Source organism: Vulpes lagopus, chromosome 2 (genome assembly GCF_018345385.1).
Source record: "Vulpes lagopus strain Blue_001 chromosome 2, ASM1834538v1, whole genome shotgun sequence".
Taxonomy (NCBI): Eukaryota; Metazoa; Chordata; class Mammalia; order Carnivora; family Canidae; genus Vulpes; species Vulpes lagopus.
The window spans coordinates 93,080,218-93,102,848 of NC_054825.1; the positions used below are offsets into that span (position 1 = coordinate 93,080,218).

The 22,631-nt window shown below is 35.4% G+C and overlaps 1 protein-coding gene across 9 annotated transcripts in view; it reads left to right on the forward strand.

The window, feature by feature from the left end:
• The window catches only part of UTRN (utrophin), a 496,122-nt gene that overhangs the window by 252,411 nt on the left and 221,080 nt on the right, over positions 1-22,631 (forward strand). For all 9 annotated transcript variants that reach the window (XM_041741733.1, XM_041741729.1, XM_041741764.1 and 6 more), the window contains 3 exons: positions 488-693; positions 2,293-2,447; positions 14,421-14,610. In XM_041741733.1, the coding sequence (XP_041597667.1) occupies positions 488-693; positions 2,293-2,447; positions 14,421-14,610 (551 nt within the window). The remainder of the gene's footprint in view (positions 1-487; positions 694-2,292; positions 2,448-14,420; positions 14,611-22,631) is intronic.

The following is a 22,631-nucleotide window of genomic DNA, read 5'->3' on the forward strand; positions in this document are numbered from 1 at the left end:
TCATGCTAGAGTAAAACAAACATGAAAAATATTCTTATATAGATTATTTCCTTTTAAAATCTTGACAACCTTAGAGTATCTCCTTTGAGGATGACAAGTGATTACATCTGTGTCTTAAAGCTCTGTTATAAAGTATTGTTAAACTCTACCTTCATCAAACCAGGTTCTGTGAAAATACATTAGACAGGAATTCACTTTCTTTATAATTTTTGGTTTGTTCATTTAAAATAGTAGATATTTGTATTGTGTGATATTTCAGTGGATTTAAAATAGGATTTAATTCAGGATTCTTCTTAAAGAAGAGTTTCAGAAATATATCAGTTGTATCGTGTGCCAATATGTATTAAATTCCCTTAAAAGGTACATGCCAACTTGCCTTTTTCTTTTCTATTTATAACCTTACTTGTGATAAATTTGGTATCAGGTATTTTTTCCCTTTCCTATTCATTACTTTTACTGGGATTATTTTTTATAATGCCTCCACTAGTGGAAAAGGTGAAGAACCAGTGGGACAGCACTCAGCATGGTGTTGAGTTAAGACAGCAGCAGCTGGAAGATATGATTATAGACAGTATTCAGTGGGATGACCACAAGGAGGAAACTGAGGAACTTATGAGAAAATACGAGGCTCGGCTCTATATTCTCCAACAAGCCCGAAGGGATCCTCTTATCAAGCAAATTTCTGATAATCAAGTAAGACTCATTTGATTTGTGGAGGGGTTTTTAGGGGCATTATCAGCTTGTTGGATGTACTTTTTTTGTTCTATTGTTAACTGTAATTTTTAGGACCCTTGTCATGATGTTGCCTCAAGTGCTGAGAATATACATTGAAATTTATGTAAAGAATTTGACCAGGAAGGTTTTTGAAAAATTTTAGGATGTGTAACAAATAGAAATGTATACCTGTATACCAGATGTATTGCTCACTGCTCACTGACTCTTGGCAAATGGAACATGACCATGAGCCAGCATCTAGAAAAAGAATATTTTCAGGATCCTTGAAACCCTCCTTTTTTTGCTACCCTCCATGTCTACCCTGAAGGTTATTTTTATTTATGAAGTTTTCTGAGATTTTCATTTGAGGCTACTGTACTGAATGAACCAGGTAATCCGTTTAGTTTCTTTTAATAATTTTATAACCAATCTGTTTTATTTCTACTGTCAGAGTAGGTGACTTTTTTTTGATAGGTTTAAATATAAAGATGATGTTGAACATTAATGGTATTTTTAAAGTGCTATTTAAAATTCTTGCTATAATTATAGAAAATGTTCTCAAATTGGAGGTTATAGTTTTTAGGTTATATTTTGGTGTAACATTTATTTACCCTTCAGAGGCCTAAGATGATCGTGTGCATTTGTAAAGAATATATGGGAAAAAAATCTAAAACATGAGAACAGGGTTTTATAATTCACACATGTAGACTTTCCATGGTTACAATTTAAAAAACAAGTGTGGCCAGGGGTCCTGGTTTTGTGGATCATTTTCTGTGTTTATGATATCTGCTGATTGTTTTCACCAAATGACTCAAATATAATAATCAGCAAAGCCCCAGGATACTTAACCAGAAGAATATACTTAAAAGTGAGATCAACGCTTCAATCCTCAGATATTCAGAATATTCCTTTCTAAACAATAGTGTACCTCTTTTCTACTCAGACTTTAGGATGGATTTTTTTTGCCAGTTGCTATTAAAAGCATTATAGGAACATTTATTTGTTATTTAGATTTCATGGGGAGTATCTTGATCCAGAGGCTCTGAGAAGTAGAAAACCAGTGCCTATAGGCACACTCAGCTTCAGTTTAGTTATTTACACAACTCTAAGAAAAAGCTTGTTTGGCTGCTTGATCCACCCAAGCAGTTAACTTTGTTAACAGACACAGTGATCCAGGGACACAGAAAACTGCCGTATTGTTGGCTCTTTTCATTTCTGGTAGCATGAAGAGAGGAATTCTATAGTAAGTTCATTCCTGTATGATGCTTGTTGCTATAAGGATCAGATATATAATAGAACAAATGAAAAAGATAAAAGGTTTGAGGAAGTAAAATACCTCCAAAAGGAAAAGATAGCCTTTTAATAGCATCTTCTGTATACCTGATCATTTCTTAGACATTTGCCTTTTTACTTCCAGAATTATTTTTATTTGAGCTCATGTTCAAGAGTTTGTCCCATAATTAGCTTTTTTTCTTTTGATACTTATGTCTAAAACATGTAAAATGGGGAGACCCAATATTTAGGTAAGCAGTTACTGAGCGACCCAATATAACAATTACACCTGCAATTACACCTTAGATATTGCTGCAAGAACTGGGTCCTGGCGATGGTATCATAATGGCGTTTGATAACGTCCTGCAGAAGCTGTTGGAGGAATATGGTAGTGATGACACCAGGAACGTGAAGGAAACCACAGAGTACTTAAAAACATCATGGATCAACCTCAAACAAAGGTAACATGAAGGGCCTGGTAGGTGAGTGCATGTAAAGGCAAGAATTTGATTGCTTTGGCTTTCTCATGGAAACTGGCCAAATATGGGACTACTAAAAGTACATCTTATATTGGTTTTTAAAAAATTTTTGTACTGTGCTAGGTTAGTATTATCACACTTAGTACAGAAGGTTTATTTATACATTATCTACTTGAATTTCTACAATGGAGTTTTTCCTTGAATGAGTCTAAATCTTGACAAAGATAATTTTATGTTTTCTGGTTTTTCTCTACCTCCCAGCATTACCTAGAAGGCATCCTGTAGTAATCTGAGGGTAAGGACTGGTTAGGTATTTACAGATAATATTAGGGTAATATTATCCCTAAGTATAACTAAAATAGTGTGCTGTTTGGCCAGGTCATCCTTAGTTGAAGTTGAGAACACAGGGATCCAACATCAGACTTCTGAAATATACTGCATATATTTAGGGCTTCAACTAATTTGTTTTCTTTTGATTACCCTGTCTAGTCAGTATATTTGGAACAGTCTAAAATAGAATATGTGTTTATAAGAGAGATTTTTCTGTCACTTGAACACCTAGGGTCTAAGGAACTATCAGCAGTGGTTAGCATCTCTTTAAGATAGAATATTTATATTCATCATCAGGAAACAGTGTTTACTTCCTGCATAGTATGGGGAATGTGTGTGTCTAATGAAATTATGGTTTCACACGCACCATTATATATTCAGATGTAACTACCTGAAAGCTAATTTATATCAAAACACATTTATTTTGCAGTGAGTAAAATGGATAATACTAGAATACTTTATGATACATGTTACTGGAATTAAAGTATAGCCAAGCATTTAATCACAGTTTGACTTGGAGGTCTTTTATACGTTTTTAGGATGTCATTTTTAGTTAGAGTCTATAAAGTAGATGTTTGGGAAAATCAAAGACGAATTACGAGGCAGCATATGAATGTGAATATATATAAATATGTGTATATACATGCTGTTACATATACCTAGGATTCTGGAGGAAATAAGACTAGGGTAGCAAATTCAAAACTTCAAAGTAGTTGAAACAGAAAATAGCTATAATACTGCTCTTTCTAGCATGTTAGTATTATGGTTTTCCTTTGTTGTAACAGGTTACTTGGATATAGTAAGGATCCCAAAACTAAGGCAGGTAAGAAGGTGAATTAAAAATGGCTTTAAAGTATAAACTTCCTGTTACAGGATAAATAAGTCCTAGGATTGTAACATACAGCATGGTGACCTTAGTTAACAAGACTGTATTGGATATTTGAATGTTACCTAGTAGATCTTAAAGAAAGAAGACCTCACAAGAAAAAAAAAAAGTGTAACCATTGTGGTTGATAGATAATAACTAAACTTATATTCTTAATCATTTTGCAATATATACACATACTTTAATCATTCTGTTTTACACCTAAAACTAATACAATGTTATATGTCAGTTATATATCAATTAAAAAATACAGATTTCATACTAAGATAGTCCTTAAGCATACTTTAACTGCGTATTTCCAAAAATCTGTATGTAAGAATTATGGCTTTGTTTTTGTTGTAAACTATACCAGAAAAACTGATCACTTAGGAATGTGAAGCTGCTTTATTTTAGCACCTCCAATTCTTTTTTTGCTTTTACTTTGTAAATATTTTAAGACAGCCTACAGCAGTAGTTAGATTAGATGGAAGAGGCAATTAAAAATGAATTATATTCCAAGGTGATCTTTCATTTATCAGAGCTAAGACAAGCACAGTGTTCCAATTTTATGGTAGTTACAAGTTGTTGTGCTTATTCTGTTTTCTTATTGCATTTTTTTGGGAAATACATCAACATTAATATTTAGACATGATTTAGGTATATTACTATCTATAAAGCAAGGAAAATAAAGCAAAACTGTGGCTCACATGATCCTTTTCATGAGTGACAGCTGGGGTTTCTATGTATTGTGAGGATTTTGTCTTTTTAACAGTGATGTTTACAATTTTTAACTCTTTAAATTGGAGGCCTTCCTAGAATATACAAATCTTTCCTTGCCTTAAACAAAATATATGAACCTATGAGTAACATTTAAAAAAAATTCTTGGCTTTATTGTTGTGAGGATAGAATTAAGGAACTCTAAGAGCTTTACATAGTCTTACAGCGCATTTAAGGCAGTGTTTCTCAACATTTTTACATTATCAATCCCCAAAGAGCCTTGTTAGATCCCCACTCCCATGAAATTTTTATACCATGGATATACTGTGTATCTGTTTCTGTACTTTATAGTTGTGCTTTATACATAGAAAGAGTAGATTTTTCCACACCTCTCCTCAACTTGCTCCACCAAAGAACCACTTCTCACCTCCATTGAGAATGCGTGGTCTAAATGTAATTAATGCTCTTGGGCTCAGAGAAGGTGAATGACATGTTCAAAGTCACGTAGCATAACCAAGATGATTTTTTTTTTCTATACTAAGTTATGATAATGCTCTTACTGCTCTGAGTTCTGAAGAATTGGTAGTAAATTTATTCAGGCTGTTATGCTTTGGAGATTTTCTGCTTTATTTTTAGGGTATGAATTTTATTGGGTGTCTTCCCATTGTCAGACTCTGTGCTAATCTCTTCACATGCATTATTTTATTTAATCCTCAAACCATAAGAGACAGGCAGCATTTTCATCAGCACCGTGTCAGTGAATAAACTGAAGCAGAGGAAAATTAAGGAGTACCCGAGATCACACAGCTCATAAGAGCAAAGCTGAGACTGATATCCAAACCTTTTTGACTGTGCAGTCAGGCTCTTACATTCTTTAAAAATAATTTTGTTTTCTTCCTTTGTTATCAGAATGTCAGCTATTGCTGGTGACTGTTCTGTGTACCCGCCTCTCAGATCTCTCATTCTACTTACTGTTTCTTATCTATGTTGAGTTTAGAAACCAGATCTGATTAAAGATATGGGGCCCTCTACTATGAATAATGTAACATTCTCCAATATGTGACCACTGTGCCCTCTGCAGTGGTCTCTGAGAGGACTTATATGAGGGCTGTCTTATCTTCTAGCTGTGTTCTGTATATGCGTCATTGTCAGCCAAATTCGGGGTGGTGGGGGCGAAAGGTTATTATACTGGCTCATGGAAAACTGTCATTGAGGCATAATGTGTGAAGTTTAATATCAGCTTTCAAAGGAAATGTTTTGTATGAAATGCAATTGGCCTAAGTAATTTGGCTATTCACAGTTACAGCGCCTCATTCCCTTATCTCTGATGCCAAAAACCAATATGCTCTGATAACAGAAAGCTTTGAATTGACATGAGGACGTTTATCATAGTCTTTATTTATCCTGCTTAGTATAAATAGCTTGTTCCTAGCTGTAGAAATATTAATGTTTTTGCTGCCTCAGATCCTGCTTGGGTGTAATATGTCATACCAATTCATTTATAATAATAGTTCTTTATTATACAGAAAATTCTTAATTCTTTAAAACAACTAGTTCCCACTATGTCAGATTCTGCCAACAAAAGTCCCATCTCTAACATTTGTAACTAACTGATATACATTAACCACTCCTGTTTCTCATCTGTGAAATGTTTCCCCCGTTGTATCTCTTAATGATAATTAACAAAATTTTTAGTGTAAATTGAGGTGTAGTGAAAGTTGAAAAGTGCTCAAAGTAACTTTTCACGTGTGGATGCCTGATTTGGATCTGAAATGTTTAGCGCAGAGTGCCTATGTATATATACCCATATACTCACATACATGCATACACATATACACACTTAGTTAATATGTTGAAATAGTGTAGAGGAAATGAGACAATATAATTTTGTGCTATAAGGAATGTCTTATACATCATTAATCACTATGTGGTAGGAAGATGGAAGATTCTCTGCAGTGAGTCTGCTCTCTTTAGGCTCCATGAATATGGGGTCAGTGAGGCTGGAGGTGGGGCCAGCCTAGAGAAATTTGAGTAGGATCACAGATAACATCAGAATCCCGGTGGGCAGGGCAGAGAGCTTCCTGGGGGATCTTTAGTTTTGCTAGGCAGTGATGACTTCCTAATTGTGGTTTATAATAATAAATGTAAAGAGAAGATAGCCCTGTCACAGTGTTCTTTATGTAAAGAGAAGATAGCCCTGTGACAGTGTTCTTTAGCAATGCTCGTCTACTCAGAGGCACGTACAAAGATTGCAGATGGAAGATTGGGAGCAAGGGAGAGAGGAAGGTGTTTGACCCAATCTCTGTGTAACAAAGACTGGTCACCAAAAGATCATAGATTGTGGGGTATAGTTGCAGGGACTAATTCTTCATTAAATCAACTACATTTCCCCAAAGTGTGCTTTAATATATATATATATATATATTTAATATATATATTTTTAGCTAAATGTTATTTTATTGACCAAAGAACAAAATTACCTTGAAAAGGTAAAAGAATTGATTCACTGTAAGTTTTCTATATGCTGCTCAATTTTTGATGCCACTATTTTCCTCTCAAAAGAGATAAATATATTTAAATCTCATGTAACTGTAAAGGTCCCCTTTTAAGTATACCAAAATTTAGCAACACATAACTGTGGGTTTTCCATTAAAATAATAAAAAAGGCATATCTATTTATGTTCACTCTTAACCAATTATAATAAGCACATGCACATTTGATTAATATATCTTATAGCTTAACATTACCAAGTACTATATGACATCTTTAAAATGCCATTAAAAAGTCAGTTATGTGGATGGCCATGTTTTCTTATGCTACAAAATAACTATAAGCTAGTTGTAGAATATCAGCTGCTTTATAGCTAAGAGTTTACATTTAAAAAATCCCAGTTCCCTTTAATATAAACTATTATAAATTTGTCGCCCATGGATTCCTCGAATCTTTTGTGAGAAGCTATTTATATTTTCAGTGTGCACCATTTCCTGTCCCAAAGAATTCTATAGTCTATTACTCCTGTTTGAAGTAAAAACTCTTGTTTCTGCTAAAGTTGCCCTTCTATACTTCAGATATTGTTATCTTTTAGGCTTCCAGGCTATCCTTACTCTTTATGATTTATAGGCTAAAAAAGATTTAAAAAAAAATCATCTGTCTAGTAGCCACAATTCTCTAAACTTGAAATCTTTTTTTTTTTTTTTTTTTTTCTGTGACAGTGCTCCTTCTCCTATATTCTCAATTTCTTAGAACCTCCTTTGGTTCTTCTGATCTTGAGATGTAGCACCCTGAACTGCCAAATATAAACTCTTCCCTGAGAGTTGGAGACAAATGGGAGTTCAGTGCTGGATGTGATCTTAGGAACTTGTGATCTTAAGAATTTCCCAACCTTTTTGCTGCCTGCACAACACTCATCTTTCCCTATTGGTAACATTTCACTTATATGCAGTGTTTCTTGATGAAGCTGAATTTGAAGATAGGGACGGGGGTGATATTGGAGGGATCTCTTCTAGCAGGTTTTATAATCTCTGTGATGGATTATGTAGTTTTATTTAAAAGGACCCTTGGAGACTCTGATATGGGTCCTTTACTCATTTAGTCCAAGCAGCTTATTTTAAGGATGGAAAAAACAAATTGGAGATTTGAAGGATTTATCCTAAGCCATATAGCTAGTAAATGGCAGGGGTGGTAGAAGTAGGTCATTTTCTTCTGAGAGCAATGCGCAAATGGCATTAAAGGTAATTTATTAGCCTTTGCGATAAACTGTGCATACACATTCCTGAACCTCTCGTTTTACCAATTATTTTTGGCCTTACGGTAGTATGATAAATCATGTGAAGTTCCTTGGAAATGGATAAAAGTTTCTTGCAGTGTCTAATATACCGTACTCTGGCATTGGATCTAATTTTAAGAAGACTAACATAGGTAGTATGTTAACCTCTGAGCTATATTCTACTGAAATTGCATATGAAATTACATGAAAAACTCAGCCTATAAATTAATATACATTATTATTATAAGGTTTTAAAATGTTTATTTATTACAATAATATGAAGACAGTTTGGGCTGCTATAAATAGTGTTTAGTTTCTAGGATGGTTATTATTTTTAATAACTGATTACATTCATGATAAAAAATATCTGACACCCAGATATATGTGACCTTGAAAAAAATCTCCAAGATCTTTATTATTAAACTGCACATTTGCACGCTCTAAGCAAAATGAATTTCCCAGTATTTCACTCAATTAATGTACAGATTAGGGAAAATATTATTTCTTGGGTATTTACTACATCTTGATACATTTATGTATGTATACCTCATTTTGTCCTTAAATTATTGCAGGAAGGAAGGTGCTATTCCTATTTTTGTATTAGTTTATTTAGTACATACTTGATTTGCTACTGTGTGTGGGGCCTGGGGATACCAGGGACACTGATGATACAGAAGCTTTAAACAGACAACAAAATAGTCACTTACAGTCATGATTAGAGATATGATGAGGTGGGATATGGACTCCCACATCCCACCTACCATTCCAAAGGTAGGGAGTCTATCTTGGATCATCTGAGTGGGCCCAGTTCTATCACATGCATCTTTAAAAGTAAAGATGGCAGAAGTCAGGAGCCAAGGAATATGAGTGACCTCCAGCCAGAAGCTGGAAATGACGAGGAAAAATACTGTCTCTAGAGCTTCCACAAAGGGACACAGCCCTGCTGACAACTTGATTTTAGATCAGTGAGCCCCATTTCAGAAACTAACTGACAGAACTATGAGATGATAACAGCCTTCAGGTGCTCTAAGGTACTGTGTTTGTGGTGATTTGTCACAGCAGCATGGCATGATAGCCAGGTTAAGGGATGTCATGTGATGTGTGGGGTGAGGTGCCATAGAAGGTGTTTGCACTGAGTTCTGGAGGGGAAGTAGAAATTGATTAGGTCAGAAGGGGAAGGTTAGTGGGAATGGGGAGATGGGGTAGAAGGATATTTAAGATAAAAGAAGTAAAAAGTAAAACTCTGGACTGAGGATTAGTAATTGCTTCATTTTTATAGGTAAATAAATAACCCCATAGAATTCTCAGACATTGCATCCTTTTCTTTTAGTCTGGGCGTTCTTAAAGGTTTAATAGAGCTAATCTATAATGATCTGCTTTTACATTAGCTGTTTGCCACATAACCTATTTTATTCACATGAATAGTCTTAAAAATAAATGATATTTATTCTGTAAAATTAAAGTGTTTGACTTTATCAAATTTTATAGTCATTAGTTTTATGTGAGTGTTAAGAATTGCCTGCCTGTTCATGATCGATTAATTGCATGTGTATACTCCTTTAATTTTTTTGCTTTTTCAGTACCTTTTGGGAACACCCTTTTTTTTGGATATTCTTAATGTCTTTTTATTATTGTTTTAAAAATTGAAAATGTGGCTGGGGTTAGGTGGAAAATAAAACACCAGCACCACCACCAACCACACAAATTCTAGTGGGTAACGGCTAAATTTTAGAAAGTAAAGAAATACATACGTATGATTTAAAAAATTAGAAGGTTTATTACAAAATACAGCAGTTCTCTCACTACTCACCACTGTCCAATTCTCTGGGGGCAACTGCTTTTTCTTCTTTTGGCTTTTCCGTATATCATTTATATGTTTCTATATTCTAAATGAAATGCATACACTATTACCTTCTAGTACATCAGTATTAGACTTATTTGGTATCCTGTTCTACTAAATATATAAAGTATACCTTTCTCATGTTTTCCCTTCCTCATCATTGAATTTTTTCACTTTTCATTGTGATAAAATACACATAACATAAAATTTACCTTCTTAACCATTTTTAAGTATACAGTTCAATGGTAGTAAATACTCATGCTGTTGTGCAACCATCACCACCATCCATTCCCATGATTCTTTTCATTTTGCAGAACAAAAACTCTTGTCTCATTAGACAATAACTTGCTATTCTTTCTTTTTCCCACCCCTGGCAACCACCATTCTTATCTTTGTCTTTATGGATTTGACTACTCTGACTGAGTACCTCATATAAGTGGAATCATCCAGTATTTGTATTTTTGTGACTAGCTTATTTCACCTAGTATAATGTGCTCAGGGTTCCTCCATGTTATAACAAATGTCAGAATTTCTTTCCTCTTTAAGGCTGAATAATATCCCATTGTATGTGTATTACATTTGGCATATCCATACATTTGTTGATGCACACTTGGGTTGCTTCCATGTTTTCCCTGTTATGAATAATGCTGCTATGAATGTGGGTATACAGATATCTTTTCAAGACCCTGTTTTTAGTTTTTTGGGGTGTATACCCAGAAGTGGATCATATGTTAATTCTATTTTTAAATTTTTGAGGGATCACCATATTGTTTTCCACAGTGGCTGTATCAACTCATTGCTGAATTTTTAAATAAACAGATATTCAGTGTTGACAATGTTAGGTGTGTCTAAACATTATTAACAGCCAGGTGCTAAAGTTTACTCTAATTTTGCTTCTTCTCTGTTTTTTTACCTGAAATTAATAATTGCCTTGCTTTTATGTGCTTAGATTTCTTTGCATCTATTATGAATTCTTCCCTCATTTTCCAATGGTCTGACAGTACAATTTCCCACAAAGTCAATCATAGTAAGCAGTCTATCACTTCTAATATCTTTTCTTAGAGACATTTCTTCTGTAGACATACTTTCTATGCCTGCTGCAGAACCATAATCCTAGAGATTTTCTGTGCTTTTCTCCTATTTTGGAATCCCTATTTCCTGGATTTCAGGTGTGGGTTTGTGTGTGTGTGTGTGTGTGTGTTTGTGTGTGTGTGTGTTTTCTCTTTTGGGTTATTTCCTTGTTTTGTCAGAGTGTATCCTTCATTGGTTTTGTCAAAGTTTTGTCAAGTTAAAATAAGAAATCATAGCAGTTGGAATGGTGATGACAGTCCTCATCTGGCCCAGTTCATCCCGGTCTCTTCTGAGATCTCTTTTCACCATTAGCACAAAAGCCGGTTTGCGCTCTCTCGCATGCTCTCTCTCTCTCTCTCTCTCTCTCAGATCTTTTGTTTTTATGCTTTTCCTATCTTTTTTTTTCTCTTTTGATTTACAAACTGATTTTTGTGGAGGCCTTCTCTTAGTAGCTTCTTGAAAACTGGTGATTGGGAGGTAAGTTTAAATACATTATAGACTGTCATTATTCTATAAATACTTATTATAATACTGTAATAAGGACTCTGAGAAATATGGAGATACATAAGACTGTTTCTGCCCATAGTAAGTCTATAAAACAGGAGAACAAAAAACAAACCTATGTAATACTGACAAAGTATTAAATTCATTTGAAAGTATTTGAAATTCATTCAAAGCATGAAACAAGATCACAATCCAAGGGCTTTTCCAGGATACATGTGATTAATTTCTGTATAAGTAGGAGTAATGACCTTTTATAATCTCAGAGCAAGGAAATCTAATTGGTCTGGGATGTTCTAAAGAAGGTAGATCTTAACATTAAGGATCAGTGGGATTTGGGTAAGTGGAGGTGTCAGAAGGACATTTTTATGTGTATGCGAAGTTTTGGGGTAAGCACAGGATTAAGAATATCCTAGAGAAAAAAAAAGAGTATAGTATCCTGATCTGACCAGAGCATTGGCGAGAACTGGGGGATAAGCTAGAAAAGTGAATTAACGATAAATTATGGAGGACATTGAGTTTCAGGAAAAGCATTTGGGTTTATTCTGCAGGCAGCCAAACACTATTGGAGGTTTCTTAGTAGGTAAATGCTCAGATGAGGTTGATGATTTTCTAGAATGGCTTATGAGTAGAAACATAGAGCTTTTGTGTCTGGTGTTTTTCACCTAGCATAATGCATTTGAGATTTCATCCATGTTGTTGAATCTATCAGTATTTAGAGTAGTATTTCATTGTATGCATATACCATAGTTTATCTGTTTTCTACTTGATGACATTTGGGTTATTGCCTGTGTGGGACCATTATGAATAAAGATTTGCATATAGGTTTTGTGTGGGTATATATTTTCATTTCTTTTGAGTAAATACTTAGGAGTAGGATTGATTGTTGGATTGTTCTTGAGTACATGGTTAACTTTATTAAAAAAAATCTGCCAAACTGTTTTTCAGTGGCAGTACCATTTTATACTCCCACTTGCAATGTATGAGAGTTGGCAGTTACTCTGCATTGTCACTAGCACTTGGTATATTCATTTTCTTAAAGCCAGTTTAATAGGTAGTGATATCTTATTGTAGTTTGAATTTACATTTCTCTGATGATTAATGATGCCAAGTATCTTTTCCTGTGCTTATTTGCCATCCATATATCTTCTATGATGACTTCTGTTTAAATCTCTTACCCGTTTATTTAAAGAATTTGTTTATTGATGTGTATAGAAGATAGTTGTTCATTATAAATTCAGAGAATACAGGAAAAGTACAAATAGGAAAGTAAACCACCTTAAATCCCAGCACCTAGAAATAATTTTTAATATTAACATTCCAGACATTTATCCTTTTATCTTTATGTACACAGATAATACTGTATGTAGGACAGGTAGATGGATGCATGTTGTATGGATAGATGAGTGGATGAGATAGAACATATATATGTGAGATCATATTACACATGCTGACTTTTTATTGTGATATAGTTCATATTACCATGAAATTAACCCTTTTAAAGTGTACATCTCAGAGGTTTTTAGTATATTCACTATGTTGTGCAACCATCACAGTGCTCTTAATTTCAAAACATTCTATCACCCCAAAAGAAACCAAATACCCAATTAGCAGTCAGTTCTGTTGCCTTCCACTCCAGTCTTAGACAACAGCTAATCTCTTTTTCTCTCTCTGTAGACATTTCTTATAAATGAAGGGAAACACACAAAATGTGGCTTTTTGTGTCTGGCTTCTCTCACTTGATATTTCAAGGTTCATACATGTTAGGACAAGTATTAGCATTTCAATCCTTTTTGTGGTTGAATAATTCATATATGAGTATACTACATTTTGTCTATTTCTTTATCAATGGACATTTGGGTTGATTCTGTTATTTGGCTATAGTAAATAATGATGTTATATGAAAATTTGTATACAAATTTTTGTGTAGATATGTTTTCAGTTCCTTTGGGTTTAAACCCATAGGGTGTAATTGCTAGTATCCATTTTTATTTATTTATTTATTTATTTATTTATTTATTTATTTATTTATTTGAGAGTGAGTGGCATGAAGAGGGGTAGAAGGAGAGAGAAAGAGAGAATCTTAAACAGGCTCCATGCCCAGCACAGAGCCCTGTGTGGGACTTGATCTAATGACCCTTAGATCATGAGCTAAAAGCCAAGAGTCAGACGCTTAACTGACTGAGCTACCCAGGTGCCCCTAAAATTGTTTGTTTTCTTCTTAAGAAGCTTGTGGTTTATAAAATTTTAAAGATTGGATTTACAGGTTTGAAGATCCTTAAATCATGCAGCTCTACATTTCTGTGTATTAATTTTCATGTAGATTTACTGAAGGGTTTATAAAAGCTTGATTTTCCAAATATAATATTATTAAATGAGCTTAAAGAACCAACTTGTATTGACCTGAGTTGTTTTAAAATACGTAAAGTAAGCCCTTTAAATTATTTTCCTTTTACGTAAGTATTCTGATGTTATTGCTTCCTAGAACTCATTTAGTCACTCATTGCATGAATATTTATTGATATTTCCTCTGACTGTCAGGCATAATACCAAGGTATCAAAGTAAAACATTGGGGGATAACTTAATATACAATTAGGAGTTGCAAAATGGAGTCATAATTATTTTATGATATGGATGTGATTTTGTTAATATTTATATGTCTCTCTCCCTCTCCCTCTTCTCTCTATTTACATTACTCCTCCCATTAAGGATGATTCCAGACACCCATAGAAATAAATGTCTGAGTTACATTAGGTACTTAAACAAATAAAGGTTCCTTGGAGGCTGTCTGTTAATTTGTTTTTTAGGGTGTGCATGATGTGGACTGTCACACTGTAAGTAATGTCATCCTTTGACTTGCAGCATTACTGACAGACAGAGTGCCTTGGAAGCAGAGTTGAGGGCAGTGCAGGCCTCTCGTCGGGACCTGGAGAACTTCCTAAAGTGGATACAAGAAGCAGAAACCACAGTTAACGTGCTTGCGGATGCCTCTCAGAGGGAGAATGCTCTTCAGGACACTCTGTTGGCCAGGGAGCTCACACAGCAGATGCAGGCAAGTGCATGGGAACCTGCACCCGGCATTTTTATTTCCCGTGTGTTGTTTGACCCAGCTACATACAAACATTACTACGGAAGGGTGAGGTAGTTACCTAATTCTGAGATCCACGCTAGCGTGTGAATCATTGGTTTCTGGGAATCAGATCTCTAAAATATTATACTTAATAATAGAGAAAAAACACCTTGTTTTATGGAAGTAATAATTGTTTATTTACACTCATAGGCTCATAGCTGTTCTGTTTTTGTCATTTTAAACCGTGTTTCGCTTTGCCTTATTGAATCCTAAATTATAAGGGCATTTCCTTTTAATATGAAGTTGTTTCTCTCTCCATTTATTACAACATACTTAATATAAAGCTGCAAAGGCTCTGTGGCTTAATTTACAACTGCGAACATTAGGCTTTGGATTACTTTTATGTCTTACTTATGTATTACTTTTATGTCTTTAGCTTGATGGCTATGATTGTATATGCAGTCTGAGGTTCAAAGTTCTCTCCTCCCAAAATGTGCTAACACAGAATCTTCCCTTTACAAAAAATTGTTGAGGAATGTCACATAGCATGCCTGTATCTTTCTCTGCCCCAAGTACAACTGCTTCAGTGACCTTGAATTTACCATATTTGTGTTGAATGACATACTCTTGCCAGTTGCAGACCGTCTCCTTCAGAACTTGGTTTTAAAATTGATTTTAATGGAGGGACGCCAGGGGGTCTCAGTGGTTGAGCATCTGCCTTTGGCTCAGATCGTGATCTCAGGGTCCTGGGAGTGAGCCCCACATCAGGCTCCCTGCAGGGAGCCTGCTTCTCCCTTTGCCTCTGTCTCTGCCTCTCTTTCCGTGTCTCTCATGAATAAATAAAATCTTAAAAAAACCCAAACAAACCAATTTTAATGGAGAAGTTCCCTTGCCTACTACAGTTTCACATCTGCTTACTTCTGTATGCCATGTCATCCTCACATCATTTTGACCATCATTATTCCTGATATGCCTGTGAACTTGTGACCCAGTATCATCTGGGGCATGTCTTCTCTGGTCCCAGCTGATCACATGACTTCTCATGGGTAGAGATTACGGTATTCTAGGTACTGTAGAGTGTGCACATTCTAGGTAAATACTGACTGTGGCCCATGGACCCCGACTTCACCATTATGAAATTCAGCATGATGACCTTTCTGAGTCTTTTCTTAGAATTCTTTTCCCTTGAAACTCAGAATGTTCACAAATACGTGGATCTGGATAGCCTTCTTAGAACTATTCTTATTCTTACACATTTTTCCTAAGTTTGAAATTGTTTACACTAAAAAGAATAAACATTTTTTTTAAAAGGAACATTTGGGGAATGGGCCTACTTTAACTTGTTCCCATGCACAAGGACTGTTAGGGTGTTTTATGGTGGAGTCCTCAAGACTAATTTACCGGAAACCTATGTTTACTTATATTACTTCTTATTTTGTATTCATTGCATTATACATTTGTGACTTAGTAATGAGGGTGGCACAGCAAGTGTCAAGGTTAAATATGTTCTTTTGTGTCACCATCTAGAATTTCAGGAGGCCACTATCCATGTTATTTGAAAAAATATTTAGCTATTATCTCATTTTCAGGGGGTTCAAGAGGGATCCAAATGTGTGCTGATGCTGGAATGTATTATTTTTTATGATTTAGACAACTGGAAGCCTGACCTATGGTCAGGCTGTTCATGGGTGCTTACTTTATGTAATGGTGTTAAACTCAAAAGATATGCAGGTTGTGCACTTGACAAGGAAGCAGCAGTTTTTAGACAATGAGCAAAGGAGGCTTGAAATGAACCTAGATGATGAGCATTGGCAAAACATGGACCTATTTTAGAGTTTACGTCTCCTAGCGCATTTTATCTTGGGATATGTTCTTAATATTTAATGAATACTCAAACTGTAGAAATAAATGTAAATGAAGATGTTTAAAATCTTTCTAAATAAAAATAACTAAGCACAAGATTGCTTGTTTTATGGCAACTGGCACCAAGAAAGAAAGGTTACTGACTAAAATAATAAAGCACATTATGACATGTATAGTAAATGCCTCTCAAAAGTAGTTTAATGTTGTTGAAATTTAATGTTGTGGCTCATAAGAAGTATTAAAGAGTACAGTTATTAAGAGCCTATTTCAGTCTCTTTGTTTAAAGATAAACACATGTATTTTTTTTGTTTAGAATATTTCCCGTTATGGTAATTTGCATGATTTTTCACTGCCTTGCTCCTTTTAAAAATGATCTTCATTTTAAAACATTCTCTCTATTTTATTTTTAAAAATCCTATGGCTTTATTTTTGGCGCTTTATAGGTGGATGCATTTAGAGACTTAGTACCTTTTGCTGAGTATTTCTGAGACGAGAATTTTTTTTAAGAGATTGTATTTATTTGAGAGAGAGAGAGAGAGAGAGAGAGAGACAGCACACTAGTCAGAGAGAGGAGCAGAGGGAGAGGGAGAAGCAGACTCCCTGCTGAGCGGGGAGCTTGATGCAGGTCTCTCCCAGGATCCTGAGATCATGACTTGAGCCAAAGGCAGACACTTAACTGACTGCGCCATCTAGGCGCCCTGAGACAAGAGAATTTAAATTATCCTATGACTTTTTGTATTAATGACTTCTCCATTTGTGTGACTGAACAGATAGTTAAAATGCAAACTTGTTTGGGAGTGGAAAGATGTTTGTTGAAGAAAATGAATGTATAAACAAAAGTGTCTGAAATTATAAAAGAAATTTTCTGGTGACGTGGTAGTGGTGGTGGTGGTGGGGGGGGAATTTATGGGTGCACTAAAGAGACGGAATAAGGGGCAGCCCGGGTGGCTCAGCAGTTTAGCGCTGCCTTCAGCCCAGGGTGTGAACCTGGAGTCTCCGGATCAAGTCCCACGTCGGGCTCCCTGCATGGAGCCTGTTTCTCCCTCTGCCTGTGTCTCTGCCTCTCTCTCTTTCTGTGTCTCTCATGAATAAGTAAATAAAAATCTTAAAAAAAAAAGAGAGAGGTGGAATAAGGATTTCAGCCCATGTGTGCTCTGTGCACAAGGGGTGTATGCAGAACTGCTTATGTGACACTGGGTTGTACTTGCTTCATGTCTTTATGACAACTGGATGCAGAGCCATGGGACCATTTCATGAAGATGATTAAGCTATTGTGTATTCAGTTTAAGGTGAATTTGGGTAAGTTTTGATAAGGGATAGTTTAGAAGGACAGTAGAAAGTGAAGATTAACTTCTGGGAGTATGCTATGATCCATACCATTTCTATTAAGGTTGGTTGATCATTTGGACTTACATATTTATGTCTCATTGCTTGTCTGCAAGGCAGTTAGGCTTTACTCCTCCACACAGTTGGCAAGAGAAAACCCAATCCTTTGGAGAGAGAAGCTCCTGAATTTCTGAGTGGTCCAAATCATAGAGGGTCTTGTTTGACTTGCTAAGGATTTTATATTTTAACCTGGTGGCAACAGGGAGAAATCATTAAAGAATAGTGAGCAAGAGAGTGATGCTATGGGATTTGTCTTTTATAGGGGTCCAGCTGATGGCATTGTGAGGAATGAATTTGTGCTGGGTAAAACTGACAGTAGTGTGTGCAGTCTGCTATGACAGTCTTGCAGCCATCTGGTCAGAGAGGTAATGACCAGAAATGAGGCAGTCACACAGGGAATGACAAGACCTGATGACTTGATAGTATGGGTAGACAAGGGAAGGGTAGAGGCTAAGAAGATTGCCAGCTGGGATTAGAGGTTGATGGGAATATAGGGCAAGAATAAGTCAGGGAGGTGGTGCAAGTTAGTGTGGAGTGTGAAGGAATGATAAATTTCATTTTGACTACAGTGAACTAAGCCATTTGAGTAACATCCAAGAGGAGATGCTTCACTATGCAGTTGTCACTGTGGATCTGTATTTAGGTAACAATTTGACTCAAGAGCAGAAACTTTTTTTTTTTTGTACACTTTTGAATGAAAATCTATTATTGGCTTCTCTGTACATTTATCTGTTGGTTCAAATGCATTTATTCTGAATTTTCATGTCTACATTCTAGGATATTTTATCATTTTAATTACATTTCAAAATACAAGTTTTGCAGTTTAGCAGTAACCAGGTAATTGAGATGATCTGATTCTTTCCTGGATGAAAATCTGCTGCCCTGTGCCTTTCTGAGGTGGTCTTTAAGAGGTGGCTGTTTGTACTCACACAGGATGTGTTTGGGGATTATTATATTTTCATCTCTCATGTTCTCTTTCAGCCTAATTTTCCTCCTGCCATTCCATAGGTGCAATTGATTGTCTAGATTGTTGTTGATCTTGCCCGGTACTCAGCTCCATAACCAGCATAGTGTTTGACGGGTACTACCTCCATCATGTAGCTTGTTCAGGGACAGGAATGAAAACTTCCTATATTTTTTAAATTGCAGCTTTATTGACATGTAATTCACATTTCACACAAGCCATCCATTGAAATTGTACAATTCAGTTGTTTTTAGTGTATTCAGAGTTGAGTAACAGTCACCATGATCAAATAGAACATTTTCATCCTCCGTAGAAGAAACCATATAAAGCTTAGCAGCTATTGATACCCCTCACCAACTCCCCAAATCCCCAAACTTACATAATTATGAATCTACTGTTTGTTTCTCTGTTTTTGCCTTTTAATATTTTTAATTACATCATTGACTGCCTCTTCCAATTTTGGCTTTGTGTAGATATTTTGATGTTGCTAGCCTGTCCAGAGGGAGGCAGTGTAGGTTCTCAGTATAGACCTACAGTGAAAAAATATATAAGCAGAAGCAGAAAAATATACAAAAACACTGCTTGGTAAACACAACTCTGAGAGCTGGTATAGTCCTTTCAATCACACTAACATGAAGGACAGAGAAGAGAAAGTAAAAGAAAAGAAACAAATACTTTCAGTGTTGCATTTCTTTTAAAGAATCATGACAGTAGTAGAGAAATAGCAGCCTTACCTGGGTTATTAGTTTGAGCAGGACACTGATAATGAGAAACGTCTGGCTTCTATTTCTGGCTGTGCCCTTTGACCCAGTCATTTAATCATTCTGGGTTATTTTGCTCATTTCCTAAAAGTACTTTACCTCAATTGGTATTTGTAATAGTATCCAAGCCACAGTAGAAAACACATCTGACATATACACGTACATATAAAACCCCCAAATTCTGTCCTGGGTTTTTATATCATATAATCCTATTTTATGTTTCTTACTCATAAAATTAAAACAGCATTATGGCAAATCAAATGAGATCATGAAGATGCTAAGGGGAAATGTGGTAATTTGGAATGTTAATAGTCACAGACTTTTTATTTTTTATTTTTGTATTTTACTAACTTCATTGTTTAATTAGAGAAGTCCAAACCTAACATTAGAAATTTGATTTCTTGCGACTTTTCTCCCAGGCAGGCATCTGAAAGCCCATGGACAAAGCTGCTTTTAGGGTATCCTAGGTAAAGCCACATACCCCCTGCAGGTATTTCTTGTTTTGTTTTAGAGGAACTTGTTCTGAGATCTGTCTGGAGGTGATTTATTAGCACTTAATGTATGGGCTGATATCATTTAAGCCAGGTACCCTTCTGCTCTTCTCAAGATTTATAACAATGTCTATTCACTCATCCCACAGAGCACAGCCAGAGCTGCATTTAGTCGGGTAGTGAACGCATCTCTCTTAAGAGTGAGTGAATGAACACCACTCGATCTCTTAATATAAACTCGTCTTGAGGCATGCACCGTGGTGGTGATGTGTTGAATCTTTGTTCCCAGGGGATGTCTGCCATGTATCTGCAGCTTTAATGTTTCACTTAATATCCTTTTTGGCTACGGAGTGCACTCCTCTCCGGCAGCAGGCGTTTGGCTCAACAACTTGCTCATTGTCTGGCCATGCCGTGCTGAGCAAGTACCGGCTGTGAGCATCTGCTGGGGGGCTTCCTTTGTGTCGTTTGTATGTGTTGTTGTTGGTTTTTTTTTTAAAACTGAGAAGAAGTTGAAGGAATACCAGTCTCCTTTTGCCTAGCACCTAAACCCCTGTATCTTTCAAATGCATTCCTGGAAACGAGCATGCTCAGAGAACTGGCAAATCATTGTCCAGTGACCGGGAGGAAATGATCATTGCTCTTCATTTATAATGCAAATTCTGAGGTGTCTCCAGAAGTGTGGTAAACTTAAAATGATGGCTGTGGTGAGAACGTCTCTGCAGAAAGTTGTGGTTTTGTTACATCGTTTACAAAGGATGGCAGTTTCTTCTCCTCGGTATCAGAAGCTCTGTAAGGTAACTGAGTGATTGAAATGAGGATCTCGGGTGTCTGACAATTCTGTTTCTCAGGCTCTAAAAACTAACCTTTCAGCGTTCTTACCAAGGAAAGATCCCTTCTCTCAGTGACTGATTATGAAAGCTCTTAAAGGGATTTGCTTCATTAAATTTTGTTTGGGGTATCTGAAACAAGTATTGTTTTAGTGCATGTTTTATTTTGCATTTGACAAAATCTTATCTTCTGAGAAGGACTGATAAACTGGAGAAAATATGGCAAAACTACATTCATTAAGACCTGTTACCTCTGTGATACTTTGGAGTGTCTTAATATTGAATGATATATTAATCTTGTGTAAATTTCAGTAAATTTAAAAGAAGAGTTTAAAATAATTCAGTAGATTACTTAATAATCATCTGTCCCTTTACGGCTAATTGTTTTTCAATTAAAAAATTGAGGCATATTTTAGAAACTACTAGACTGAATCACATCATAAAATATCCCCTCTCTTCTTGAATCTTCATATATTATAGTTAAACTTGAAGAACTTAATTTTATTTGAGCAGGTGGATTAAGTACACTTTGAGGAGGCAACTTGTTTGACAGTTGCAAATTTCAAATACTACGTCATCCTAAACATACCCCATTGAATAAGCTGCTGTATTTTAAAGAAAAGTTGGCTCTTGTATTTTTGATCATAGTTTTGATTTGTACCATGTTCATACTGTCTCATTACTTTGTCAGAAATTGGAACAATTTGATGAAAAAGGAAGGGGGGGAATTGCAATAGGAATGTGAAAGCAATTTACACAGCACCGCAGTACCACGTTCTGCCTTCATAGTACCAATTTCAAGAATGCATTTTGCTGCCCTATTAGCTGCTCAAACTCATTTGTAATTGGAACAGCTGTCTCTAGGACAATATGACTTTTCTGATGATAGAAAATATAACACGCCCGAGCATCTAAACCGCATCTTATGTGGCAGTGCATTAGGAGGGTAGAGCAGTATTCTATTAACTTTATCATAAATTTTTATTTTTTCAGCTTGGTCAATTAAAGGTATTTCTGTCTAAAACTTTTTTTTGGAAAAGTTTTAGGAGACATCGTTAGTGGGGCATTCTTTGCAGAAATACTTATAAGTGTTTTCATTTGCATAAAAGTTGATTAAAACTTAATACAACTTAATAATCACTTTAGTTGCAAAAATCCATAAATTAATTATTTCAGTGTGTTGTGTTTTGCTTCACTTCGGAGAACAAGCTTATTATGGTATTATACATTTTATGTATTTCAGAAACAGGCAGCTTTGATAATAAAGCTCATTCACTAATGCATGTTATTTTACCTCTTTAATTACAACTGTGAATATATAAAGCATTCTTTTTTTTTTAGTAGTTGGGTTATTTTCCTCATCCATCTATATGCATACTTTCACAAAATCAGGTCTTTTTCTCAGGTCATGTGACCAAAGTATTACCTTGAGGTCGGAAACAGTAGAAGTTCAAATAGTAGAGAAAGTTACGTAGTTTCTTAATTATGCCCCAAATAAGCACAAGTTCAACCTACTGAAGTCATTGGGTAAGTTGATTACTATCAGAAGTACTCTTTGAATAGATTTCTTGAGACTTATAATTTCCTAAGGAAACCATTAAAATTTAAATGTTTAGAACAAATGTACTTTTGCTTTTAAAAAATTAAAGCTTGTATTATTTGCAGTTGAAATGTCTTCCAGATTTCTTTCCTTAGATGCAAAATTAGCTGC